Source organism: Acanthisitta chloris, unplaced genomic scaffold, assembly GCF_000695815.1.
Source record: "Acanthisitta chloris isolate BGI_N310 unplaced genomic scaffold, ASM69581v1 scaffold20569, whole genome shotgun sequence".
Taxonomy (NCBI): domain Eukaryota; kingdom Metazoa; phylum Chordata; class Aves; order Passeriformes; family Acanthisittidae; genus Acanthisitta; species Acanthisitta chloris.
The window spans coordinates 1-26,751 of record NW_008691276.1 but is presented as its reverse complement, the minus strand read 5'-3'; the positions used below and the strand labels follow the sequence as shown (position 1 = coordinate 26,751).

General features: G+C 45.7%; 1 protein-coding gene across 1 annotated transcript in view; it reads left to right on the top strand.

Annotated features, from left to right (window-relative positions):
• Positions 1-25,035, top strand: part of LOC103809347 (unconventional myosin-IXb-like) — a gene marked incomplete at its 5' end in the record, with an annotated part of 26,562 nt that extends 1,527 nt beyond the window's left edge. The window contains 36 exon segments of the mRNA XM_009082175.1: positions 124-253; positions 709-798; positions 1,014-1,130; positions 1,415-1,549; positions 3,411-3,532; positions 4,120-4,261; positions 4,920-5,115; positions 6,034-6,109; positions 6,554-6,643; positions 7,677-7,787; positions 9,254-9,293; positions 9,715-9,837; positions 10,262-10,342; positions 10,502-10,612; positions 11,449-11,571; positions 12,030-12,193; positions 12,195-12,431; positions 12,994-13,941; positions 14,451-14,517; positions 14,800-14,930; positions 15,564-15,721; positions 15,846-16,012; positions 16,871-16,969; positions 17,456-17,632; positions 18,084-18,125; positions 19,178-19,289; positions 19,465-19,535; positions 19,944-20,136; positions 20,443-20,571; positions 21,129-21,234; positions 21,894-22,025; positions 22,865-22,988; positions 23,428-23,475; positions 23,930-24,066; positions 24,318-24,445; positions 24,596-25,035. Coding sequence (XP_009080423.1) covers positions 124-253; positions 709-798; positions 1,014-1,130; positions 1,415-1,549; positions 3,411-3,532; positions 4,120-4,261; positions 4,920-5,115; positions 6,034-6,109; positions 6,554-6,643; positions 7,677-7,787; positions 9,254-9,293; positions 9,715-9,837; positions 10,262-10,342; positions 10,502-10,612; positions 11,449-11,571; positions 12,030-12,193; positions 12,195-12,431; positions 12,994-13,941; positions 14,451-14,517; positions 14,800-14,930; positions 15,564-15,721; positions 15,846-16,012; positions 16,871-16,969; positions 17,456-17,632; positions 18,084-18,125; positions 19,178-19,289; positions 19,465-19,535; positions 19,944-20,136; positions 20,443-20,571; positions 21,129-21,234; positions 21,894-22,025; positions 22,865-22,988; positions 23,428-23,475; positions 23,930-24,066; positions 24,318-24,445; positions 24,596-25,035 — 5,497 coding nt within the window.
• Positions 25,036-26,751: the final 1,716 nt, after the last annotated feature.

Genomic DNA, 26,751 nt, shown 5'->3' with positions numbered 1-26,751 from the left:
TCAGCAGGCAGTGAGCAGAGCTGAGTGTTGGAGAGCTTTCAGACCAATTCTTGCAGTAGAATTGGGTCTGTTGTAATGAACTCATAAGAAGAGTTGTGCTAAAATTCCATTTTTCTTCCTTAGGATTTTTTCAATACTTTCAGCTATTCTTTACTTGGGCAATGTCACATACAAGAAGAAAGCCACAGGTCGGGACGAAGGGTTGGAAGTTGGACCTCCTGAAGTGTTGGACATTCTTTCTCAGCTGCTGAAAGTAGAGTATTACTCTTTAACATTTGCTGCACCTGTTTGTCATGCTCTGCCTCAGCATTTTACTGAGTATCCCATTTGCTGTATCGAGATCTCCTTTATGGCACTGCCACAGTCTTTATCTTATGGGAGGGGAAGCAGATTAAATTGGTGGAGTTATTTGGGTTAGAGATGGAATGTTACCTGTAGCATGGAAGTAGAATGTGTTTACTCACCAAACACAGAGCTGAGCAGCAATAGGTTTAGCAGAGATGTTTTCTTTGCCACCATGGGAAACATCTGAATGAATCCAAGCTGAGAATAATTAGAAGAACTTGCAAAGCTGTTAATGAATGATAAATGTGGCTGTTGTCAAAGAGTTTGGGCTTCTCTGAGGAAGTTGTATGTCCTCTATTGCTGTTATATCATTCATTGAGAAGTCTGAGGATGACAATACTCTTTTTCTCTCTTGTTTTGAAGGTTAAACGAGAAATCCTGGTAGAAGTGCTAACGAAAAGAAAAACTGTGACTGCTAATGATAAGCTCATTTTGCCATATAGTCTCAATGAGGTGAGTAAAAGCACTAGTAGAAAGGTTTGAAATAACTGGACCTTGCTTTTCTGGATGAAAAAAAGCTAACATGGTCCACTTGAGGGATGTTTGGGCAGTTAGAACTGAGCATTTAAGGAAAATTGTGGTTTCTTTGTCTCTGCTGGGGTCGTAACCTCTGTTTCTGAAACAGAAATGCTTGTTTTAAACCAAGTTCTGAACTCTCTGGTCTGCAGGCAATAACAGCTCGTGATTCCATGGCCAAGTCCTTGTACAGTGCTCTGTTTGATTGGATCGTTCTCAGAATCAATCATGCACTTCTCAATAAGAAGGACATGGAGGAATCTGTTACAGTAAGTCTCTCACCACAAGAAATCTTTGCAGGCAGTTGTGTATTCAGAGCTAGCAGTCAGTGCCAGAGATGGTGTGCTCAGGAATCTGAGATAAATTTTGATTCCTCTGAAGACCATGGTGAATTCCTTGGTGATATTAAATCATCTCTGTTTCCACAACAGCCAGAGCTGTTAAATATTCAGAGTCTATGAGCATACACTGCAGGGCTCTCTGCACTGCTGAGCTTTTGGGGGTTAAGCACTGTATGACGGGTTGTTAACTAGGTTTCCACATCTTCTTCCAGTGTCTGTCCATTGGTGTGCTTGATATTTTTGGATTTGAAGATTTTGAAACCAACAGCTTCGAGCAGTTCTGTATAAATTATGCCAATGAGCAGCTCCAGTATTATTTCAATCAGCACATTTTCAAATTGGAACAGGTAAGAAATTAGTGTCAGAGAAATAAAATCCTTTTGTTTAATTGAGTGCTCTTATCTTAGGCAAACTTAGCCTCTGTTCTGCAAAACCCCATGGCAAAATTGCTTGACTACTTCCAAAAGTCTTACTTTTTTTTAAATTATTTCTTCTTTTATTATTGCTTATTACTGTTTGGAGGTAGTGGCTTTGCTCTGTACAGTTTAGTGCTCCTCATGCACTGATGGCAGTGAGTTCTGGCTGACACAGTGTCTGAGTGCAAAAACTAAGACAACCTCCAGGTGATCCCAGACAGGAGTCAGCTGAAAATGTGAACTTTGAAAGTCTGTGGTTAGGTGTTTGATGCAGGTTTTTGTTTTAATGATTGGGAAACAGTTTCTCCTACTTGTATCAGCATGTACCTTGTTCAGTCCTCATTGCTTCTGCCCCACAACTGCACTTAGGGGATACAAGAACCTGTTGGTCCTGGCAGCAGTCATGAAACCCTGATATTCCTGGGTTAATTTACTTGTTTGCAGACAGTGTCATCTTACAGAGCACTGAGTGCTGCAGGAGCCAACAGATCCTGTTTCTAGGCTGAGGTTTTGGGGGTTTTGCTCTAGACATAGATTTTTTTTTTTTTCTGCTTTGTGTGAAAGTGTAGCTCTCAGGTCACTTCTGAGAGCAAAGTCACCCTGTCTTATGTGGTATTTGGTCTACAACACACAGATAACTTTAAACAAGCATTTTAAAGGAAACAAAATGACCAAACATACAAACTTCATATGTAAACATGGTGTGGAGGTCCTGGTTTGTGACTTAGGACAGAACTGCCCATCCAGGCTGATTAGAGTAAATAGTTCCATTGTCTGCTTTTTTTTTTTTAAAATGCCATTTTTCCAAATAAGCTTAATCCTCGAGTGATCCATTTCCTGTATCTCTGGCAGCCCAAGGGCCCTCAGGGGGATCTCTATATCTCTTTAAAGAAAGGGTTTTTTGTCCCTGGCAATGGCATTTCAGTGCTGGGAGGCACAGCAGGCTGTGCTGGGCAGACTCACTTCTACCTACTGGAAGACTCTGCATTTATCAGCAGCAGCATCTGGAGCAGTGAGAGAAGCTCTTTGTCCTTTGTTAAATATAAAACTATTAATTTTCTGGGTGATACCTTTTTTTTTTTACACTGTAATAGCTTCTCCTTAGTTTGGTTCCTGTGAGCATTTCCAGCATTAAGAAAATCTGATGTTTGGGTTCTGCCTCTTAGTAGGAAGTTTGTCCTGTTGAGCATTTGATGCATTGTCATTTCAGCAGAAGAGCTCCAAATTTTCTGAACCTAAGCAATATCCATTGCTTCCTCAGGGAAGTTCTGGTGCTGCTGTGAAGGGCTTAAGTGCCTGTTTTGAAACTTCTGGTATTTCTTCTGACACTGCAGTTTGGAAACTCTGGAACTTGGTGTCCAATATTTGTCACTTCCCATAATGCAAGAACTGGGGAAGAGAAAAACAGACTCAAACCCCTCCAGTGTATGTCTGCCCAGGGTTTATTGCCATGCTGTAGGTGTTGTGTGGCTCCAGGTTTGTAGGCTGCTGGTTGTGGGAAGGCAGAGCACAGCAAAACAGTCACTGCTTTGGTTTTGAACTGCTTTGACCCCAAACATGCACTGTTGAGCAACATGCCCAGAGGGACCTTTGGTCTGCCCCACTCTGCCTCTTCTGATCTGTAGTTTTGCCTTATTTTTGTCTCTGCTGCCTGAACTAACAAACTCCACTTGCTGTAGCTGTTCCAGGATGTGTTTTAAGCACTTAGACCGTGTGTTTTAAGCACTTTAGACCACAGGACATCAAAGGTCAGGGCACTGTACTGATGAGGGAATTTTCTTGAGCTACACAGGAGGAATATAAGAGTGAAGGGATCACTTGGCACAATATTGACTATACTGATAATGTGGCCTGCATTCACTTAATCAGCAAGAAGCCCACTGGCCTCTTCTATCTTCTGGATGAAGAAAGCAAGTAAGCAACAAACATCTTCTGAAAAAAACATGTGTGGCAGGGAGGAGGGGAAGGACTGTGCAAGGGAACAGGAATACAGCCCTGGAAAAAGGAGAGGAATGTTGTGGGAAGCAAAGGGTCACTTGTGACTCTGATTTACACTGCAGTTTGCTTCTAATGACTCCAGATATGGTGGTGATATAAATTGTTGCTAAAACTGAAGTTTGGCTTAAGCCAATTAAGAAACTTCCATGTTTGTGGCTTGCCCTGGAATTACAATTGAAGTAAGCTGTGTGTATGGAAGTCTTTGGAATATTAAGTAGCAAATGTGAATAGTTCACGTGGTGCTAACTGAACTTGTCTGATGATGTGGGAGGAAACATTGACATACACTTGAAACCTCAGAATATTCTGCTGTGTGTGGAGCTGTTTGGTTTGGGCCCAGAACTTTAAACCCACCTGTAAAATTCCAAGCAGGTGTGTCTCAATCAAAGCATAGATATCTTGGTCAGTTAGTACTTCACAAGGATCAATAGGTGTTCCCTCTGTCACCCTAATAAACATGTCTGTGCTTGAGAAATAGCTGACCTCTTGTTTTGTATTCCTAGTTTCCCACATGCCACCAACCAAACTCTGCTGGCAAAATTCAAACAGCAGCACGAGGAGAACAAGTTCTTTGTGGGGACCCCAGTGATGGAACCTGCTTTCATCATTCGCCACTTTGCTGGGAAAGTGAAATACCAGATCAAGGTAGGTGATAGATTTGTGATGGGCACAAAAGTGTTTTCTTGCCTTTCTGAGGGTTTGTTGTCAGGGTGTAGCAAATTTGCTGAGAATGGGCTGGATCACAAGTGCTCTCAGATAATTTTGGGTTTCTTTTATGGGTGGTGGTGTAGACTGGAGGGTAACACTCCCTATAGAATCCTAGAATCAACCAGGTTGGAAGAGACCTCCAGGATCATCGAGTCCAACCCTACTGTGATCATTAGACCATGGCACTAAGTGCCACATCCAGTCTCAGCTTGAAAACCTCCAGGGATGGTGAATCCACCACCTCCCTGAGCAGCACATTCCAATGCCTGAGCACTCTCTCTGTAAAAAATCTCTTCCTAAGATCCAACCTAACCCTCCCCTGGCAGAGCTTGAGTCTGTGCCCTCTTGTCCTGCTGCTGGTTGCCTGGGAGAAGAGACCAACCCCCACCTGACTCCAACCTCCTGTCAGGGAGTTGCAGAGGGTGAGAAGGTCTCCCCTGAGCCTCCTCTTCTCCAGGCTGAACACCCCCAGCTCCCTCAGCCTCTCCTCATGGCACTTGTGAGGACTAATGAGAACGATGAGCTACTCTGAACTGTGATTAACACATTGGGTCAAAACACACAGCTTCCCTGAGAGCTTGTGCATGTCATGCAGGATTTCAGGGAGAAGAACATGGATTACATGAGACCAGACATCGTGGCGCTGCTGCGCGGCAGCGACAGCGCGTACGTGCGGGAGCTGATCGGGATGGACCCCGTGGCCGTGTTCCGCTGGGCCGTGCTGCGCGCAGCCGTCAGAGCCATGGCTGTCTTTGCAGAATGTGGACGCCAGAGAGCTCAGAAGACTTCAGGTATGGCAGGAAAAGCTCTGGAGACACTTGCAAATACTGTGCAGTTAGTTGGTGCTTCTTGACGGAACTAGTCTGACTAACCCTCCCCTGGCAGAGCTTGAGTCTGTGCCCTCTTGTCCTGCTGCTGGTTGCCTGGGAGAAGAGACCAACCCCCACCTGAACCTCCCCTCCTGGCAGGGAGTTGTGGAGGGTGATAAGGTCAACCAGATGTGATGTTTGATGCTAAGGAGAAAACTAGTGAAAATGGTTCAATGTTTTCCCTCAAGTCATTCAGCCTCGCTCCTCTAAGACTGCCCCATTTCCAGCAGGCTGTGCCAAATCTGAACACCTCTTTTTGTACAAGTCAGGGGAGATAGTGCTCATTCTGCTATGCATAGGGAGTTGTGGAGGGTGATAAGGTCAACCAGATGTGATGTTTGATGCTAAGGAGAAAACTAGTGAAAATGGTTCAATGTTTTCCCTCAAGTCATTCAGCCTCGCTCCTCTAAGACTGCCCCATTTCCAGCAGGCTGTGCCAAATCTGAACACCTCTTTTTGTACAAGTCAGGGGAGATAGTGCTCATTCTGCTATGCATCCTCATCACTAGTTTGGTGCTCATTCTGCTATGCATTCTCATCACTAGTTTTGATCTTCTTAGACCTCTTTGGAGTTTCAAAGGAGTATTCAGGATTAACTGCTAATTTTCAGGATCTTTTCTGAGCAGCTGCAATTTGCTTTCTAGGAGCAGGGAGTTTGAGAAGCAATGTGGTCAAGTAGTGAGAAGTAAAGCAGTAAACTAATGAGAAGCAAAGCTTGACAAAGTACTAGATAAAAACTCCAGGCCCTGGGATAGATATTTTATCTATTAGGTGGGGATTTTTTGGTCTGTTATGCTCATATCCTTGTCAAAATGCAGCTTGTTGGTTGTTTCCTAACAGGAGTGGTACGTCAAGGACCCAGAGTTCCCCTTGGAGAGCTCCAGAGATCCAACACGCCGGTAGATAAAACTTATCGGTGAGAAACACATCCTTAACCTCTGCAGGGAAAAGAGCTAAATGGCTGAGCTGTATTTCCATATACCAAATGTCACCTAGATCTTTCCACAAGGAGAGCAAGTTGGATTTCATCTGGTTTGTTTTGTTTGGCCTTTTTCATGCTATCAAAACAACTCTCTAGCTTATTTTATCTAAGACTCGAGGCTACCACATGTTGGGGAGAGCCTCAGCTCCATTTACCACTGGGTTTTTGAGTTCTCTGTCCTTCATTGCTTTCAGCATTGTCTGTTCCCCTGCAGCCAGGCTGTGCCACTGGAGGGCTCAGAGGAGCACTCGTGTTTTCACAGCCCTGTGCTCGACTAGGAGGCAGGGCAGGTCCTCCAGAACTGCCTCCACCTGTTGCTCTCTAGGCAGATTTTCCTTTGTATGGAGTATTTAGGCTTTATACGTGTTCCTTTTGCAGCTGCTCAATGCTTGATTTCTCATTTGATTGTTCTGAGGATTTCGCTATAAATGCTTTTGAAGACATCATTTCTTTTTATGAAAACAAGAAGTAAGTAGCACTAGGGCCTTGCACTTCCAGGCCAGGGAGGCACATTTCAGGGACAGACTGTGCATGCTCTAACAGTGAAGCTATGGAGCACATCAAGTAGTGACTTCCAGTGTTGCTTCCTGGTTACTCCATCCTGGACAACCTCTGCCACTATGGCAACTAAGAACCAAAGATCCAATTTGAGTGAAGGGATTGGTCATAGCATAACAGATCTGTTTCTTTGGAATGTCTGAAACCAAATCTTGATATGCAAAAACGTTCAGAGGTACCAAGGGAAGCAACAATTGTCTGTAACAGTGCTGCTGCCTCAGGGAGCAGCTCAGAATGGTGAGAGCATCTAACAGTCAGAAGTGAGTCTGACACTTCTGTTATTTTTGGTTTGTGCCTCTCTGGAGAGTAAAGAAGGTAAGTTCTGTGCCAAGACACACAGCTCACGAGCACGATGCATGCTTAAAGAATGGAATCTGCCACGAATTAGGGACCATCCCAGGCTGACTTGGAAAGCTAAACATGAATGAGTTGGAAATGGAAATGAAAACCAGAATTTCGTCGAGTTATTCCTGTGACAGCTAATTTGTAACTTTTCTGGTATAAGTCTGTTGAAGCAGCTTCATTTTAATAGTCAAATCTCTCTATAAAAACATTTACTGCTCATTACAAAGAAGGTTTTATCTGTCTGAAATGGCTTAAACAAAAGTTCTTTGCCCATTAAGTCCATTGTGCTAAATTTCCCTCTCTTTTCTGAACTGATGGCTCAAAAAATTACATGCAAAGGTAAACTAGAGAGTCAGTTTAGAATGAGACCATGGCAACTAAATTTTAGGGCACTGATGGAGCAAAAAGTGCTGACTGGAGATGAGAATCATTCATGCTTAGGAAAAAGCAGCCTGGGATTGACCTGCTGCTGTTTTGGAGCACCACTTGGTCATGGGATCTCTTGGGTTTTGAACTCCCTTTTTTTTTTTTCTCCCTCCATTCTCTCATGGCTGTGTATCTCTGTTTGCCACCTTTGTTTTGCTGTGGATCATTTTAGAGAGATGCATGACCAAATCATCGCCAGTATTAAAGGACTGCCCTGGCAGGGTGGTGATCCCTGCAAGCTGCTTCGGTCGCTCAGTCGCCTGCAACACCCCTCCCACCACACGTGAGTTTGGTGCTCTGGGTATTGCTCTGTAAGTGCAACGATAACCAAGCAGCTATTCCAGCCCCTAAAAAAATACACCTGTCCCAAGCTTGTCTTCTGCAAAAAAAAATCTGAAAAAAATTCAGGATAAAATGATTCCTGCTAAAAATCAGGCTGTAGGAAATGCTTTGTTGTTTCGTTGCATCAGCTGAAAGTTCAACCTACTTCTCACCTAAACTTGGTTTGAAATGTAGCACAGGTTTGTTGTTCTAAAACATCCAACTGTGAGATCTCTCACAAGGTATAGTGAAGCTGGTGAAGGGACTGGAGCACAAGTGCCATGAGGAGAGGCTGAGGGAGCTGGGGGTGTTCAGCCTGGAGAAGAGGAGGCTCAGGGGAGACCTTCTCACCCTCTGCAACTCCCTGACAGGAGGTTGGAGTCAGGTGGGGGTTGGTCTCTTCTCCCAGGCAACCAGCAGCAGGACAAGAGGGCACAGACTCAAGCTCTGCCAGGGGAGGGTTAGGTTGGATATTGGGAAGAGATTTTTTTAAGGAGAGAGTGCTCAGGCATTGGAATGTGCTGCCCAGGGAGGTGGTGGATTCACCATCCCTGGAGGTTTTCAAGGTGAGACTGGATGTGGCAGTTAGTGCCATGGTCTAGTAACCACAGTAGGGTTGGACTCAAAGATCCTTGAGGTCTTTTCCAACCCAGTTGATTCTGTGATTCTATGAATGATTTCCTGAAGTTCAGGATGCTATTGCTGGATGCATTCCTGGCTTAAGATCTCTACATGTGCAGCTCTATGCACCTGTAAAAGAAAATCTGTCTGTGCTCCAGTGTATGTAAACTGGGTGACCCAGGGCAGGAACTTGCCTTACACTGTGGAATCAACATGCTTAGAGACAGGAGGATGGGAATTGCAGCCTGGTTTCTGAGAGCTTCCACTGTTGGCTCCCTGTCTGTGTGTGGGTGAGAGCAGTGCCTGAGGGGTGTGTTGTGCCCAGGAGGATGAGCTCAGACACACCAGGATTCCTGAGTTGGGGTGCTGGAGGATGCATTGTCCTTCTGGGAGCAGTTAAGTATTTTCACAGGGTTCTGCTGCAAGCAGCAGTAACTTCTGAATCAAATTGGACAGTCCCTTAGCATTATCATGAGAGTTCAATGACTACAGTGAGCTAAACTACCAAAATAATCTGTGCCACAGTGCAGTTTTGAATAGCTTTAACTTCAAAGAAAATGTTTCACTTGTGAAACTTCTAATACCTGCAGAGTTTACTGCAGAGAAGCAGTTGTTCTTGCAGCAAAGCAGTTTGCATTTCCTGCACTGATCACTTGCAAGAGACATGCATGAACACACCTGTTGCTGTTGTGCTCCTTTTCCTCTGTCCTTCACCTTCCTTCACCAACTGCACCAGCTTTGCATCTTGCTGGAATAACCCAATGCCATGTGTATCTCTTTCACAAATGGTCTTTAATATTTTAACAGGAAGAGTAGAGGTGCCAAACAAAAGCAGATCATTCCCAAGGTAAAGTTCTTCAGAAAATTTCGATTTTTCTTCTTTTTGTTGTTTCATTTCTTTTACTGTGAACCTCATTTTGGTTGACAGAACTCACTTTAGAAAATAGTGTTTCCTAGTTAGGGAAGTTGTAATGTTTATCCTCTCAAAATTCCTTTTTGGCAAGCTAAAGGATAGGTAAATGTTCACTTTTATAAGAATTATTGAATAGAGGGGAAAAAAAAGTGATTTGGCTTCTGTTTAGTTAGACTGGAGATGCATAAAGTCACTCCAAGTCATGGGGAAGCAGACACAGTGATCCTGTAATATGTCACTGGATGTGGAGCTCGAAGTAGTTGGTTTTGATCTTAACTCATTTTGATGCAGACAGAAATATTTCCCCTTTGGTTAAGGGTCTTGCACTGTGTTGATTAGGAAACCTTTCTTGTAGAACTTGCTGGATTCCAAGTCTCTGAAGCTCATTGTCAGCATGACTCTGCACGACCGAACTACAAAGTCCCTTTTGCACTTGCACAAGAAGAAGAAACCCCCCAGCATAAGTGCCCAGTTCCAGGTAGGTGACACCTCTGGTGCACCCTGGTCTCAGGGAACAGACCCTCCTGGGCTGATCTAGGCTGGGCTGGCTTTGAAAAGTGGTGGGGTTTATTCCTGGGGGTGTCTGGAGTAGGGTTTAGTGCTTGATTCAAGTCAGAGTGCATTTAGAGATTGCACTTGGTTCCCTGTACCAATCAGCCTCATCCTTGTATGCAGAACTAGTTCTACTGCTACAGCATATGCAAACCCTGAGAAAAGGTGAAAGCAAACACAAGGATGTGCTGTGCAGTGTGGGAGAACCTCTGGTTGGATGGGACAGGGTTTGTGCAGCCAGCAGACCTGAAACAATCTTGCTCCTGAGGCTGGAGCTGTACTGCTCTCAAACACAGCTCTACATGCTGATACCTGAAGAAAAACATGGTTTTTTGAATGTTTCATTTCAGACTTCACTTAATAAGTTGCTGGAGACTTTGGGTAGAGCTGAGCCGTTCTTCATCCGCTGCATCCGCTCCAACGCCGAGAAGGTAATGCTCAGAGCTGAGCTGAGCTGAGCTGGCTGCTGTGATATCTCTTAGCTTGGTCACTGTCACTCTGTGCAGGTGAGAGGTAACTGAGCTGTGCCCTACAGACATCAGTTGGGCTCTTTGTGCTCTTACCATCTATCGTCTGCTGCTCTCTTCCAGAAAGAGATGCTGTTTGATGAGAGCTTGGTGCTTCAGCAGTTACGGTACACTGGCATGCTGGAAACTGTGAGGATCAGAAGGTCTGGCTACAGTGCCAAATACACATTCCAGGTAGGTGAGGAACTGGAGTGGGCTATGCTTTCAGAAATATTGTTGCCTCAGAGTCTTTAGTGTTTCTTCATAAGAAGAGGAGGCTCAGGAGTGACCTCATCACCCTCCACAACTCCCTGCCAGGAGGTTGGAGTCAGGTGGGGGTTGGTCTCTTCTCCCAGGCAACCAGCAGCAGGACAAGAGGGCACAGACTCAAGCTCTGCCAGGGGAGGGTTAGGTTGGATATTGGGAAGAGATTTTTTACAGAGAGAGTGCTCAGGCATTGGAATGTGCTGCCCAGGGAGGTGGTGGATTCACCATCCCTGGAGGTTTTCAAGCTGAGACTGGATGTGGCACTTAGTGCCATGGTCTAGTGACCACAGTAGGGTTGGACTTGATGATCTTAGAGGTCTTTTCTAACCTAGTCGATTCTATGATTCACATGAGGCTCAGTGAGTTGAGCTGTAAAGGTTCGTTGTAGTTTTGACAGAACCTGCACAGTAACAAGTTGTAATGAAACTTCTGTGTGAGTCATGTAGCAGTGAGTTCCTTGTTCTTTCCAGGGGCTGTGTACAAGTATGAGCAGTCAGTGCTGTCTCTGTATGGGAATTAGTTCCCTATAAAACATTCTGTGTAGCTTTAGAGATCACATCCAGTGATGTTTATCATGGACTGGACTCTGAATGGAGCCTGCAGTTTACAGAGCAGGGGAAATAGCTCAGTTTGGAGTGAGACACAAGTACTTTCAGATCTCTGTAGCTTAGATGTCTTAACTAGATTTCTATTTGTAATCTGGAACTCTAAATTCAAGTTGACTTCTAACTTTGTTCTCTTGTTGTTGTCTCTGCTTTTCACAGGAGTTCATAGACCAATTTCAGGTGTTACTGCCCAAAAATGCCAAAGCCTCTAAGGAAGACATTTGTGCTTATTTGAATAAATTAAAACTGAATGAAAACTACTATCAAATTGGGAAGACCAAGGTCTGTGAAACCTTCTGTAAGGCAATAAGGAACACTGATGTGCACTGCAAAACTCAGTGCAGTTTGTTTACTGGTGTTACTCTTCTTTGCATTTCATACTTGGATTAGCTATTTTACCTCTTGGATACATTGACACAGGTAGTTGTCTCCTTGGTTTGATGCCAAATGATTTGGTTTGGTAATGGAGTACACACCTGTATTATGTGGGTATTGTTTGGGAAGTTGTTGCTCTTGGCAGTGTCTTCATTTTAGAAGGATTCTGTGGTTTGAAGGCTGTGAGTACTGTGGTATGTTTTAGAACCAAAACTGTGAGATTTAGAAGGACTTGAACTTGAACTTGGGTATGCCAAGGAGGTTTGATGCAGTGATAAGCATTGCCATTACCTCATTGCACCTCCTGTGGGGGCTGAAAGGCTCCTGTTAGCTGTTTATTGCTGAACTTTTCTTTACCTGAACAGGTTTTCATGAAAGAGGCTGAAAGGCAGATACTACAGGATACACTACACAAAGAAGTGATGAGGAAAATCATCCTCCTTCAGAGCTGGCTGAGGATGGTTTTGGAAAGGAGACGCTTTCTCCGGGCACAGCAGGCAGCCATTGTAATACAGGTATCTCTTTTCCTAACAAAATCTCTCGTGTAACTCTCCCCACCTTCAAGCAGTTCTCTCTGACACGAGGCATGTCCCCTCCCAGGCCTACTGGCGTTCCCACCACATGAGGATGGCCCTGCAGAGGAACAATGCTGCCACCACCATCCAGTCTGCGTGGAGAGGGCACAGGGAGCGCAGCCGCTACCTCCAGCAGAGGAGGAGGGTTTGCCTCCTGCAGGCCCTGCTCAGAGGGCACCTGCAGCGTGACAGGTAAAGGAGAAGGAGCAATATGACCTGGAAACATCTGTTTAGCCACTTGGCTTCACCCACCAAGCTCAGTTTCTCTCTGATGTTGTTGACTTAGCAAGAGTTTACTAAGTTGTTTACTCAGAGTAGCTGTGGCTCCTCTATCCCTGGAAGTGTTACAGGCCAGGTTGGATGGGGCTTGGAGCAACCTGGGCTGGTGGAAGGTGTTCCTACCCATGGCAGGGGGTGAAAGTGGTTGGGCCTTGTGGTCCCTTTCAACTCAAACCATCCTGACATTCTGTGAACTTAAAGGTAGTTATTGCCATGTGCTGTTTCAGTCAGGATGAAGTGGCCAGTGGTGTGTGGACACTGAGTAACTGCTTAGTGCTTGAGCTGTGCTGAGCTGAGCTGCACTGGTGCTGCCAGTCCTGACAAGCAAACCTCCATGCATGGACTCTACATCTACATGGACTGTAGATGTGCTTTGGGTCCATTTTGCTATTCAGGCTACATTTCAGCAGTTGGTAACTTCTTTTGACTGCTGGACATTAAACATTTGTGTTTTCATTTTACAAATTCATAACAGATATCAGAAAATGGTTGCAGAGAGGCAGAAAGCTGAAGAAAAGCAGAGAGAAATGCAGGAAGATGAAGACAAAGAGGTTGACACGTGCAAGGATGAGCAGAGTGAACCAGCAACAGCTGAGCTGCCTGTGAAACACGAGTCGGAGCCGGATCAAGCTGTTGGGGATAGAGATCAAGCTCCAAATGAAGAAGCAGAAAACCAGAGCTCAGGTGAGAAAGTTGTGTTACCCGAGAAGAACGTGATGGAGAGCTCGGAGAAGGTGCCCAGGAGCCGGGAGAAGAGGGAATTCCGCCGGCAGAGGGGGCTGGAACACAACGACTTGCAGAACAAGCACGTCCTGTTGTCCTTCGAAGGACCATCTGCACTGAGTCCTGAGGAACAAACTGCTTCTGAAGTGGCCCTGGAAGTTGTTCCAGTGCCAGAGGAATCCACAGCACAAGATCCTGTCCTTCAGGGAAGCAGCGAGGGAGAGAAAAGTCCAAGTGAAGAAAAAGCTCTTTCAGACACATCACCATCAAGTGAGACCCAAGAAAGTGGTTCTGTTCCTGACCCACCTGTGTCACAAGTGGGTGATACAGCAGGTGATAGAGTGCAAACACAAGGGAATCAAAGTCACCAAATAAAAGGCAGCCAAAGCTTTCACTGCCCTGAAAGGCCAACAAATCTTGCACTGAACCTTCACAACAAGCTGTCTGCTACTGGGAGCTTCCAGAGTCCTGCTGACAGCTGGGCAGAGAAAAACAGACGTCTTGGGCAGAAGGCAACCAAAGATCTGGACAGTCCCACTTCTTCTGCAATCCAGAGATATGTGGATGACCCAGAGAAGCTAAAGTACAAGAGAGAGAAGTGGAAAGGCAAGAGACAGTCTGATGCTGGTCAGAATGACATGCTGAGTCAGTCTCTGGATGAGAGGACACGTGTGGATAAGTCTCCTCAGGATCAGCTAGAGTAAGGGCAACTTCCTTCTGCTTTACTTCTCAGAGAACAGATATCTAATATTTAAAAATAGAGGGAAAACATCTGGCTATGTTATGGGAAGCCAATGGAGCTGTGAACAACTTCTGCTTTTCCTTGGCTCCAAGTCCTGCAGGGAATCTGTATGGGCAGAATGTTTTCAGCAGCTCACAAAGGACTCAAAACCTGCCTGGCAGAGTTAAAATGAGAGTCAGGGCTGTAGTTCAAGTAGCATCTGGAGTTTTTCATGTGTCTTTTATCCATTGAAAACCAGGTTTTAGTTACCTGCACTTTGCAATCATCATCCTTCTGAAATGGCAGGAAATCTGCCATTCCCATGGTTTTTACTGCTCCAGGATGTCTTGCATTTAAAAGTGAGTTGCAAGAGCTGATCAGGATTCTCTCTCAGATGACACATTGATCTGTGGGTTATTTAAAAGGTGGGAAATATTAAGAGGTACAGACTTTATTTAGCTTCTGAAGCTCATCTTTTATCCCTGCAGGAAGAAGGGGAGTTCAGCTTCCTTAAGTGACCTCTCAACACTGGCCCAGACTGTTGCCATGAATCAGGTACTGATGCTCTTGTGCATACTATGCTTAATTATCCTCCTTTATACATGAAAAAAATCAGCAGCAAATACCATACAACAATTTGAAAGCTTAAATTTCAGTAAATGAATCTTCGATTCAAGCATTAAATCTACTTGGATCTCAGATTAGTAAGCTAATGTCTGTTGGGTGAAGTGTTTTATGCTGATGAAGCAAATGTTTTTCACCATGCTAGGTTTTTAAAACTATTGAAAGAATCTATTTCCCTCAATATCTGGTTTTTACTCCTCCTCTCTACTGCAGCAATCCCCAGATACAATAGAAGAAGAAAAAGGCAGCAAGAAATACCCTGTGCAGAAAAAGCCCAGTGACCACTTACCTACCTCGGACACAGTCGCTCCCGTGCAGCCATCAAGTCAGCAAGGAGATGCCAAGTATGTGGGGAGTGTGTGTGCCTGGGCTGCCTTGGAGAAAGTGATAAAAAAGGAGATTTTTTTTTTTCCCCCCCTGGTACTTGAATTGGGCATCTTGAAACTGATTGGGAGAGACACATGTTGGCATCAGCTACATGAGTGGCTGTGTCGCTGCTTCGTGTTGCTCTAAGCATGATATCTGACCCTGATGAGCCACAGATTCTCTGTTCCTTGCATCACACTTGTCTTTGAACTGGTTCTTTTTAAAATAAGAACCAACTTATAGCTCAGATCAAAGGTTTATGTGCTGTAATACAATACCAAGAGGGAAGCTCAAGACCCCAGCAAGCATGTAATGATGTTTCCCTGGCCTGCTGCTCCTCCTGGCATTCTGCACCTCGGGGCCTTCCTGAGCCAGGAGTGTTTTGGCTCTGTGATGTGTTGGCTCTGTGTGTGCTGAAGTTCTCTGATCTAATAATCAGCAGAATGTCCAGGTGTGCTTTCACACTCTCCTTTTTCTGTGCTGCTCAGTTTTTTTGCAGGTTGGACCTTAGAGTAAACATTCCCAGTAGAGGGTAATGCTGTTGTGGGTTCCTACAGCAGAGCCAACTTCCATCACCAACAGGACAGACTTGTCTCTGCTTTTGTGTCCAGGTCTGCTTTCAAAAGTCCTTTGCGGAGGCTTCTGGGGAAAAAGCCAGACAAGAAAATTCCAAAGGAGACTTCTGATGTGATTGAGGAAGGAGATGGCCTTTCCCTAGTATCTTGTGTCCTCTTTGCAGACACAGGAGGAACCCAGAAAGCTTCAGAAGGTGAGTTGGTGTGGCTGAACCCTCAGCACGCTGGTGTCAGGTTTTTCTGTGAAGTTCTGCATGGCTCTGCAGAATTCAGTCTCTGTTTTAAGGCACAAATTCCCTTCTCTCCCAACTTCCTCAGGCCAGGCAGGGGAGCGGCACGGGAAGGAGAGCAGCAAAGCCAAGAAGAACAGGACCATAACCATCAGCAAGGTCTCGAGTGTGTCTCAGAACTGGAGAGCGTCCATGGCCCGCGAGATTGCGAACGCCAATGAGCTCAAACACCTTGATGAGTTCCTTCTAAACAAGGTAAAAGGTTCTCAGCTGTGATGAAATTCAAGTCTATGTTCATTGTTTGTGTGAAATTTGAAAGAAATAATTTTCTAGTTGTGAGTTTGTGTTATCATTTGAAGCAAAGGGGAATTGGTTTGGCTGAATTAGGTCATTATTAAGGTTCTTTTTCCTTTCTTTAGGTCTCTGAAGGGATTATGTTGCATTAAGTACCTGTGGCATTTGTGTTAGCTCTTCATTTGTTTACAAATGAGTGGGGAGCAAAAATATTAAAAAACCCAAAACATGAATTGTATGGAACTAGAGTTCTGTAGAGCTGAACTACCCAACTCTCCTATTCATAGTTTCTTAGGATGTTAAGGGGTTGGAATGGAGCTTAGAGATGATCCAGCCCCAATCCCCTGGGCAGGGACACCTCCCACCAGAGCAGGTTGCTCAAGGTTTTATCCAACCTGGAATGAAACACTGTCAGGGTTGGGGCAGCCACAGCCTCCCTGGGCAACCTGGGACAGTGTCTCAGCACCCTCACAGGGAAAAACTTCTGCCTAAAATCTAATCCAAATGTCCCCTCTTTCAATTTCTCCCCGTTGCTCCTTGTCCTGTCCCTGCAGCTCCTAACAAAGAGTCCCTTTCCAACTTCCCTGGAGCCCCTTCAGCTCCTGGAGGGTGCTCAGAGGTCTCCACACAACCTTCTCTTCTCCAGACTGAACAGCCCCAACTCTCTCAGCCTGATCTTTTGTATCATCATCACAGTGCATTAAGAAACCTGGTTTAAATAATTGGAAAGGTCATAGATGACTAAACTCAGCAACTGAAGCTTGACCCTGCTTGGATGTTCTTGTAATGAAACCTGATGCAGATGTATTTGCCTTCCAGATCAATGACTTGCGCTCCCAGAAATCTGGTGTCGAGTGTTTGTTTTTCGAAGCCACAGAGAAGTTTAGAGGAAACCTCAAGACCATGTACTCTGCTCCTGTAAGTAGAATAAAGTGGAAGTTGGCAGGCAATAAATGGAGAGTGCAGGTTAAAGGTTTGGCCAACAGCTCTTCAGCAAAGCAGTTCAGCAATGCTTAGCATAGAATTCAGAGCTGAATGTGAGACTCATTTTACAGTGCTGCTGTAATCCTAAGCAGATGCTTTGTTTCCCTTTTCTCATTCACTCAGCCATAAGTTTATTTTTAGGAATGGATGGATTTTGCTGTCTTCAGCCTCTTAATGCTGCTCTGTTTAAGCACCAAAGAGAGGTGCCAACAGCTTTTCCAATATCCTTCTGACACTGCCTCTCCTCAGCCAAGTGTTGCTGCACAGTGTAGCGGGGAAATGTGTTAACTTCTTCCTGTCATGGGCAGTTATCTCTGACTTTGATCATGACTTTGCTTTCTCACCTTTGAACCTGAACACTTAAAAATATGGAAGTGTATCCAAAAAGACTCATCTTACAAGTGTTTTTCCTTTCTCTAGAATGGGCAAATCCACGTTGGCTACAAAGATCTGGTGGAAAATTACCAGCTTCTAGTTACAAACCTGGCCAAAAAAAGGGAAGAGAAAGAAGTCAAGCTGGTTTTGAATCTCTTTCAATCCCTTCTGGATGAATTCATCAGGGGATATACAAAAAAAGAGGAACCTGAGCAGTCCAAGGTATGACAGTTACCTGTTACTGGTTTGTTACTCTCTTAGCATAAGGGACTTGTGTTACCTCAAAAACCTTTTCCATGGCATTGTTTATAATTTGGGGAACATTTTCCATACACATATCATGTGTGTGACAACTTCTGATTGCTGATACACCTTTGTGGCATTGTGGGTTTTTAAACTTCCTCTTAACATTCCAGAATCTGAAAGTGTTTGTGCGTTTTCTTTGATGAAAATCTGGGAGTTCTCTGAAGCTTTGGGAGATGGAGTTGCTTTGTCCTCAGGCAGTGAGCTCAGCTGGTTTTTAGGAAGTTGATAGTGTGAGCTCAGACAACCCTCACACCAAGCTGAAGCTGCAGGATAAGAGGTGACAGAGTCTGGGAAACTCAGTAGGAAAGACAAAGGGAATGGAATGTCTGAATTTCAAAGGCTGATGGCAGTTTTTCTCTCACTGCAGCAAACCAAAGCCCGGAAGAAGAAACGAAAACAAGATCGTGCAGTAAGTGCTTTCTTCTTACAATAATCCAAGTCCTCAGGTGCACTCACAGAGCACCAGTACTCTGGGAAGAGCTTGATTTAGTGCTGATGTTCTGTTTTGTTTTGCATGCTAATCCACTTAGCTCTTTCATGAAGATGTGACAGAAAGTAAAGCTGTTTCCATAAAGCAGAGATCTTGGTTTTCTGCACTGATAGGTGGTACTTCAAACATTTTCTTGCTTCTCCATAGCATCTTTTAGAACCTAATGGCTTTCTTTTAATGGACTGTCTAAGGGAAAACAGCTACTAAATATTAATAGCAAAGTGAAGGTCATGTATTACTCTGCTCTGGTGAGACCCACCTGGAGTGCTGCACACAGATCTGGTGCCCTCAATATAAGGACATGGAACTGTTGGAGCAGGACCAGAGGAGGCCACAAAGTTGCTAAGAGGACTGGAGCATCTCCCCTATGAGGACAGGCTGAGGGAGTTGGGGCTGTTCAGCCTGGAGAAGAGAAGGTTGTGTGGAGACCTCAGAGCAACTTTTCAATATCTGAAGGGCCTACAAGGAGCCAGAGAGGGACTCTGTGTTAGGAACTGCAGTGATAGGACCGGGGGAAATGGGTTCAAAATGAAGGAGGGAAAGTCAAGGTTGGATGTGAGAAAATAATTTTTTACTCCAAGGGTGGTGAGACACTGTTCCAGGTTGCCCAGGGAGGCTGTGGCTGCCCCAACCCTGGCAGTGTTCATTCCAGGTTGGATAAGCCTTGAGCAACCTGATCTAGTGAGGATATGTCCCTGCCCAGGGCAGGGGGTTGGGGTAGATGATCTCTCCATTCCAGCCCCTTAAATTCTATGATTCTGATGAACTCTAAGGCAGCAAATCAATACTGAAATGACCCAACACACCCAACTGCCTTAAAACAGGGTGAAATGTGGTGTCAGGGTCAAAACCTTCAGCTGCATTGGTAAAAAATCAAAGTGGAAGATAAAAGCTAGGGGGTAGTCTTTTATTTAAAGTAATAATTCTAAAAAGGCAAAGAAAGTTCACCAGATTCTTCTGTGTCTCACCAGATCGAAGAACACAATGGCCATGTGTTCACAAACTACCAAGTGAGCATCCGACAGTCGTGTGAGCACTGCTCCTCCTACATCTGGCCCATGGAGAAGGCCTGTCTCTGCAGTGGTGAGGAAACACCTTCTTGCTGCTTTTTTACAGCCTGTGCAGTCTGCTTGTAGCTTTGGCTGGCATGGGTGGCCCTTAGTGAACAGGACATACATTATACAGGCAGCAAATTAGACCAGATGCTAAGTGTCTGAACGGGATCGGAATCCTCATAACCATTGTTCCTTTTCTCTAGTTTGCAAGTTGACTTGTCACAAGAAATGCATGTCCAAAATCCAGAGCAGCTGTACCTCCTGTGATAAAAAGGTAAGGCCCACAGGTCTGGGATGGGATACTGTGGTACCATGAGTGGTTCTTTGTGCATGACCAGGAAAATTGCTTCCAGCAGTTCCCTTCTCTGTCTGCATATAGTCAGAGGCAGATCCTGCACTTGCAGAAATAGAACATCTTTCTAAGAGGAGATGCTTGAGCTAATTTGGGAACCCTTAGAGTGTTGTGCTGTGTTGGACAAACTTAAAGAAATCCTTCAGTGTGTACCAGAATGTTTCTTTATTGCTGCTCAGGAAATCTGCCTTATGATCAAAGGCTTGTGGCAAGCTAGAATAAAACACTCAGCCTTAGTTTCTGGAAGCCTAAGCTAATTGTAGGCTGAAACAATGGAATTTTCTAGCTTGGGCACAGGTATTGACAGTGTATCACCTGTATCCATGGCAGAGTGAGCAGGACACAGAGCCACGACACTTTGGAGTGTGTGTGAGCTCCCTGACCAGCGAGAGGAACTCGGTCCCTGTGGTCATGGAGAAGCTGCTGGAGTATGTGGAGATGCATGGGCTGTACACAGAAGGCATCTACAGGAAATCTGGATCAGCAAATCGTATGAAGGAGCTGAAACAGCTGCTGCAAGCAGGTCAGGAATGTTGTCCACCTTTGCACTTCCTTGCACATCAGTTGTCCCTCCAATTCTCTTCTATCTGAAAGTATCTAGAGCTTCTTAGTGTTTTAAAAACAGCTTTTTGGTGCCCATGCAGGCTGGGTTGTTTTTGCTGGCTGCAAAAAGCTTCTTAGCACCTATAATGACTATCAGTAGACTCTTTCCTTCTGAATTGCCACTTGGATTTTGTGAAGAGTTGAGTGTTTCTAACCTTATTTCTTTGGGGTCCTATTGTGTCTATCAAAGGAATGAAGTGCTCTAAAGAAAACATTTCTTTTTCAGATCCAAACTCAGTGAAACTGGAGAATTACCCTATTCACACCATTACAGGCATCCTTAAGCAGTGGTTGAGGGAATTGCCAGACCCATTAATGACATCAGCACAGTACAGTGATTTTCTCCGAGCTGTGGGTAGGTTTTAAAGCTATTCTTCAAACATTTCTTCTCTAACTCAGGATGTCCTTGGGTAAATCAACTCTTAAGATGCTCATGCTGGCTAAACAGCTCCTTCCAGTGCACTTACAGCAAGTACTTTAGGCACGTTGCATAAAGCACTTTTGGAGAATTTCTCCTCTAGCTTACTTGATCTTCCTTCAGGATTCCTTGTTTGGGTAGCATAATGTCACTGTGCACCTGCTCTTTGTAGAAACAGTGAGCATGTGAAGGAGTTGGCTTTCAGGCAGGGTTTTTCTTCTCTTTGTCCTTCTGAACCAGATCTGGATATCCAGATAGCTCAAATCCTTAGATTCTTTTCACTTCAGTGGGATTAAGGCACCCTAGATGATGTTGGAGGTCTTGATGTGTCACTTGGTGATGGCTACCAGCAATTGAGAGTTGGTCAATGAAACGACAGTGAGACTTCCAAGACCTTAATCTGCATTTGTTGCAGACGATTTTAGACACTGTCACCAAGTGCTTGGTGGTCTCCACTAGCCTCACACACCTTGTGCTTTTTCACCCTTGTGCAGAACTACCAGGAAAACAGGAGCAACTCTGTGCCATTTACAGTGTCCTGGAACAGCTCCCCCAAGCAAACCATAACACCTTGGAACGACTCATCTTCCATCTTGTCAAGTAATGAGTTTAATTACTTCATTTGCAGTGGAAGTGTGTGACTTGAGTCCTTTGTGGAAGCTTTCTACAATCTTAAACCCCTTGAGTGTCAGTGTAGGGATTGTGCTGCTGGTTTAGAAAGGAAACTATTGAAGGTGATAGTTGTGCTTGAAAACAGGTGAGTTTGGAGCAAACCAGGCCAAGGTAGATCTCAAAGCCTTGGTGAACCATCTGAACACCAGGGTTGGTACAGATGGGCCTTGTAGAGAACTGAGGAGCTCAGCATAAGGATTCTAAGTGCATGCACATAGACAAGTCTTGGGAGCAGGGGTAAATGCTGCTGGGAGAGGGGCTGTGCTTATCCAAGGAACTTGAGGATTTTCCACGTGGCCTCGAACACAGGGAAAAGAGATTTTTGAAGAGGAGACCCCGAATCATCAGACATAATTTGAGGGATTCCCAGACTTGGCTTAGCCTGGGTAGCTCCCTGGTCCTCTCTCTGGTGCAGGGAGCTTTGTCTGCTTAGTGGGTGTGAAACCATCTGGAATCTTCTTTGGACTGTTGTGCCTGAGAGGCCTTACTTGTGTGTTATTTGGGACCTCTGGCAGGGTTTGATCAGGTTTCTGGTATTCCAGCAAGGTTCACTTAACATCTTTTTTTCCCTGACCCTTGGATTTCAGAGTAGCTTTGATAGAAGATGTCAACAGGATGTCACCCAATGCTTTGGCCATCGTGTTTGCTCCGTGCCTCTTGCGCTGTCCCGACACCTCTGACCCTCTAACCAGCATGAAGGACGTTTCAAAAGCAACCATGTAAGTTTTAGTAGTCTGTTGGGAAGCAGGACTTTGAAACCTGATGGAAAGCCAGTACCACTGCCTGCATTTGTTACAACCTTAGCCACACTGAGCTGAGAAAATGAGGGTTAAGAGTTGCTGAATTCTGGCCCTGCCAGTGCTGCCAATTGAACACTTAAGTCTGAAATACCAGCTTTGTATTTTACATCAGGATAATGTTTTTTGGGGGGTTATGCACTAATCATCTGTTTTGCTGAGACACAGGTCATCATAATCAGTATGATATAGAATTAAGTGTTTCTTGCATATTTGGAAATCCATGATAATTTCTTCTCTGTTGTGGCTTGAATTGGAGAAAGTTCTGTCCTTGATCTTTTCTGTTTTCCTCACCCTCCAGCAGCTCTGGCTCTGAGTGCCCCTCACCATCCTCACTGCATGGCTGGCCGTGAATGAAAACAGAGCTTGAAAAATGACAGCTTTGTGTCTTTGGGGCCACAGAGGTGGAAAAGGGCCAGATTGGTTCTGTGCCAGCACAGGGAAGACAGGTAGAAGCAGCAGAAGCTGTTGGCAGCCATGGTAGTGTCTATCTGCTCACCACTGTGTACAGTCAGCATGGGGAGCTCTGGTCAGCCCAGGAAGAACATCTGCCATTCCCTTTAACCATTACCTGTCCTGTTCTGCTTGCTGTGTTGGACTCTTCACCCTTACCTGTGGGGATGTGTTGGGACACTGATTGCACACCATCCCTGTGTGTGACAGACACCCCCAGGCCAGGAGAGCCATCTCATCCCACCATGATTGTTCCAGACCTTTTATGGTACAAGACTGCTCAACGAGCTCTTGCCCTTTTCATCCAGGTGTGTAGAGATGCTGATAAAGGAGCAGATAAGGAAGTACAAGATCAAAATGGAGGAGATCAGTCAGCTGGAAGCAGCAGAGAGCATTGCCTTCCGACGCCTCTCGTTGCTGCGGCAGAACACGGTAAGTGTCGACATAAACCACACAAACACACCCTCCCAGCAGCTTCTTGGGAAGGCATGTGCTGCTTAGTTGTCTGTCCATCCCATTCAGTAAGTCAAATATCAACTGCAAGATCAGAAGGAAAGGGATTTGTACTTGTCCAGAGATGTAGGTTGGAGCTGAATATACAGCTGCACTGGAGTTTGAAGGGTGCAGGGTGGGAATCTGTGCTTGTAGTGGTCAAAATCTGCTCCCACATAGTTCCATCAGTTGGACTAAGATTGAGTCTGACATGGCAGAGGAGTTCCTTCACTCCAGAGCTGGCAGGTGGGCAAATATATGCTGCATTCCAGTAGGTCAAATGCACTTGTTCTCTGTTTTTATTGTACTGCTTAAACCAAACCAAACTGTGTCTGATCAGAAGCTGCATATAGTGAATTTGGTCTCCATCTCTCCCTAGCTCTGGCCTGTAAAACTTGGGTTTTCTTCCCCTTACGAGGGGAAGCTGGTACGTACACTGCCTGGGCCTAGTGCATGGTCTTCCCTTACGTACTCTTGCATGACTAAAATACTTACTGCGTGTTGTAACTCTGGTTTTAAACACTTCTGGACACTCAGAACTGCATGGGTTGGTGCAGCTTCCTCCCCAGACTGCATGCAGGGCTGCTGGCCTGGTCCTCACCACACTCTGTAACTCGGGTGTAATAATAGTACTTATAAGTGACTACTAAACTAAGCTGAGGCTGGAAATCCAAAAAGGTAACAAACCCCCAGAAATCAGGTGGACAGAAATATTTCTGTGACTTTTGGAAACATCTCTATGGATAACTAACAGCTCTTCATCAACTCCATCAGCCTTTCCTTTGGCCTTGTCTGTCTTTCATCCCGAAACACGCAGACAGGCAAGACTTGTGTGGAGCTGCTTGTGACTAAGAAGTGTTACACACGAATTTGTCTTACAGAATAAAACCTCTCAGGTCAAAGGAAACGACAGTGACACCTCAGAGCTGGACTCAGTGCACGAGGAAGAAGTTTCTGAAGCCAATACCAGGGAAAAGGAGATTCTCATGGGTCGCTTGCAGTCAATCAAAGAAGAGAAGTAAGTCCTTCTTTACCTTTGCAGGCCTTGCCCTTTGCACGTGGAGCCAGGACAGGAGGGAAAGCAGAATGCCTTTTGTCCAAAAGGGTCTAACTGTGGTCTGTGAAGGGGAAAAGGAGAACACTAAGGAAGGAACAGCTAAGGGAAAATCCCCTGATAATGACATGCTTTAACCTCTCGATATGAGCTGCATGACGTTGCTCGTGTCAGAGACACTGTGTGTTGAGTGCTGCAACCTGTGTTTGGTGCAGGGAGGACATCACTTACCGGTTGCCTGAGCTAGACCAGCGAGGCTCCGACGAGGAGAACGTGGACTCGGAGACGTCGGCGAGCACGGAGAGCCTGCTGGAGGACAGGCCAGCCCGGGTGGATACCGAAGGTCAGTATTAAGGTAGTGTGTGCTTTTTTTTTTCATTCTCCATTTCCACTGCGTCCAGCCAGGTGACCAGATGTTATCCGGGCACTGTCGCTCGTATCGAGTTCTGTTCCGTGCCTGTTTTCGGTCTCTAAGTATCTTGTTTCTTTAAAGCAATTATGGGGTCACCCTGCCGTGCTCAGAGCTGCAATGTGCCTGCCAAAGACATTTGCAAAGTGCCTTCTCTCCTGCAAACCTCTTCAAACCTTTCCTCTGCCTCCCTGGCCTCGAGGCGCCGATGCTCTCTCACGCTGTCCAAGATGAAGGTGCCCCGTCGAACTCCGGTGATGCCGACGGCCAATATCAAACTTCCTCCCGGGATGCTCAAACGTGTGGAATCCCAGGGTGGGATCTCTGCTGACCAAGAGCCTCAGGAGCCGGTGAGACGGCGGGAGCAGCCGGCGAGACGGACCGACAGCATCCACTCGGTGTACATTGCACAGGGCTCTGCGCTGGCCCACGCTCAGGAACTCGCCGACGAATACGAACCCACAGCAAAAGTCAAACGGAGGTTCTCGGACCCTTATTCCCACATTCCCTGTATGGAGAAGTGAAAAAACACTTCAGCTCTCTGGACTTGTCTGAAGTTGACCACAGCTTTGGCTTTAACCCTTTGAAGGCTGTGAACTTGTTCATGGTCCTGTGGGGAATGGCAGCCCGAGGCGTGCAGTACTGCCAGGGTTGAGCAAGGCTGTTTAAAGCAAATGTTCTCCACTTAAATTAAAACCTTGCAAATTAAGTCAAACTTAATGCTGAGTTAAATACTTGGGTTGAGTGTACAGGAAACAAACCCCCTGATTTCGCTGCCGTGCCTTTCCCATTTGCCTTACAGTGGACCCTCATGGGACCAACAGTGAGTTTAGGTCAATGTGTGTTGCCTTAATGGTTTTGTTGTTGGTTTTTTTTTTTGTAATGTTTTTATGACAATTTTCTGTGTGGTTTACAGAACTGTTCATGTTGTAATAGCCTTAACTGAGACCAAAATATATTAAAATGTTTATTAATACATTGCACTTTTAAAAAACACACGTCTTAGTTGATCAGTGTCTGTCTGATGAACAATTTGGGGCTTTTCAGCCCAGAGAAGAGAAAGTTGTGTGGAGATCTCAGAGCAAACAGGACCTGAAGGAGCTCCAGGAAAGCTGCAGAGGGACTTGCTTAGAAACTGCAGTGACAGGACAAGGAGCAATGGGGAGAAATTGAAAGAGGGGACATTTGGATTAGATTTTAGGCAGAAGTTTTTCCCTGTGAGGGTGCTGAGACACTGTCCCAGGTTGCCCAGGGAGGCTGTGGCTGCCCCAACCCTGGCAGTGTTTCATTCCAGGTTGGATAAAACCTTGAGCAACCTGCTCTGGTGGGAGGTGGTGCCACCACTGCATGGGCACAGCGGCCACGAGGCACCATCAGCTCCACACAAGTGTTTGGGGTGGGATTTTGGGTGGGTTGGGGTGGGTTGTGTGTTGTTTATGGGGATGGGATTTGGGGGTTGTTTTGTGGGTGGGTTTGGGTGGAGTTTGGGGTGGATTTCAGTTGTGTTGGGGTAGGTTTTGTTTTGCTTTGGGGGTGGGTTTTGTGGGGGGTTGGGCTGGGGGGTTGGGGGTGGGTTTTTGGGTGTTTTTTGGTTGTTCTGGGAGGGGATTTTGCAGTGGGTTTGAGTGGAGTTTGGGTATGTTTTTTATGTAGGTTTTGGGTGGGGTTTGGTGATGTTTGGGACTGTTTCAGGGTGTTTTGGTGATGCTTTGGAGCCGGTTTGGGGTGTATTCAGGATGTTTTGGAACCATTTCCGAGTGGTTTGGGGATGCTCTGGGACCACCTCAGGGCAGTTTTGGGACCATCTTGGGGTGTATTTGGGATGTTTTGGGGCAGTCTGGGGATGCTTTGTGTCCATCGGGATATCTTTGGGGTGTTTTGGGGCCGTCTCGGGCTGTGTTTGGGATGTTTTGGGGCCGTTTCAGGACCATTCAGGGATGCTCTGAGGCCACCTCGGGGTGGTTTGGGGCTGTCTCGGGACGCTTTTGGGATGTTCTGGGGCCATTTCGGGAATGCTTTGAGGACGTTTGGGGGCCGTTTCGGGAATGCTTTGAGGACGTTTGGGGGCCGTTTCGGGAATGCTTTGAGGACGTTTGGGGGCCGTTTCGGGAATGCTTTGAGGACGTTTTGGGGCCGTTTCGGGAATGCTTTGAGGATGTTTTGGGGCCGTTTCGAGACGTGTTTGGGATACTCCAATCCCCCTCGGAACGCTTTGGGGACGGTCCCTGGATGCTTTGGGC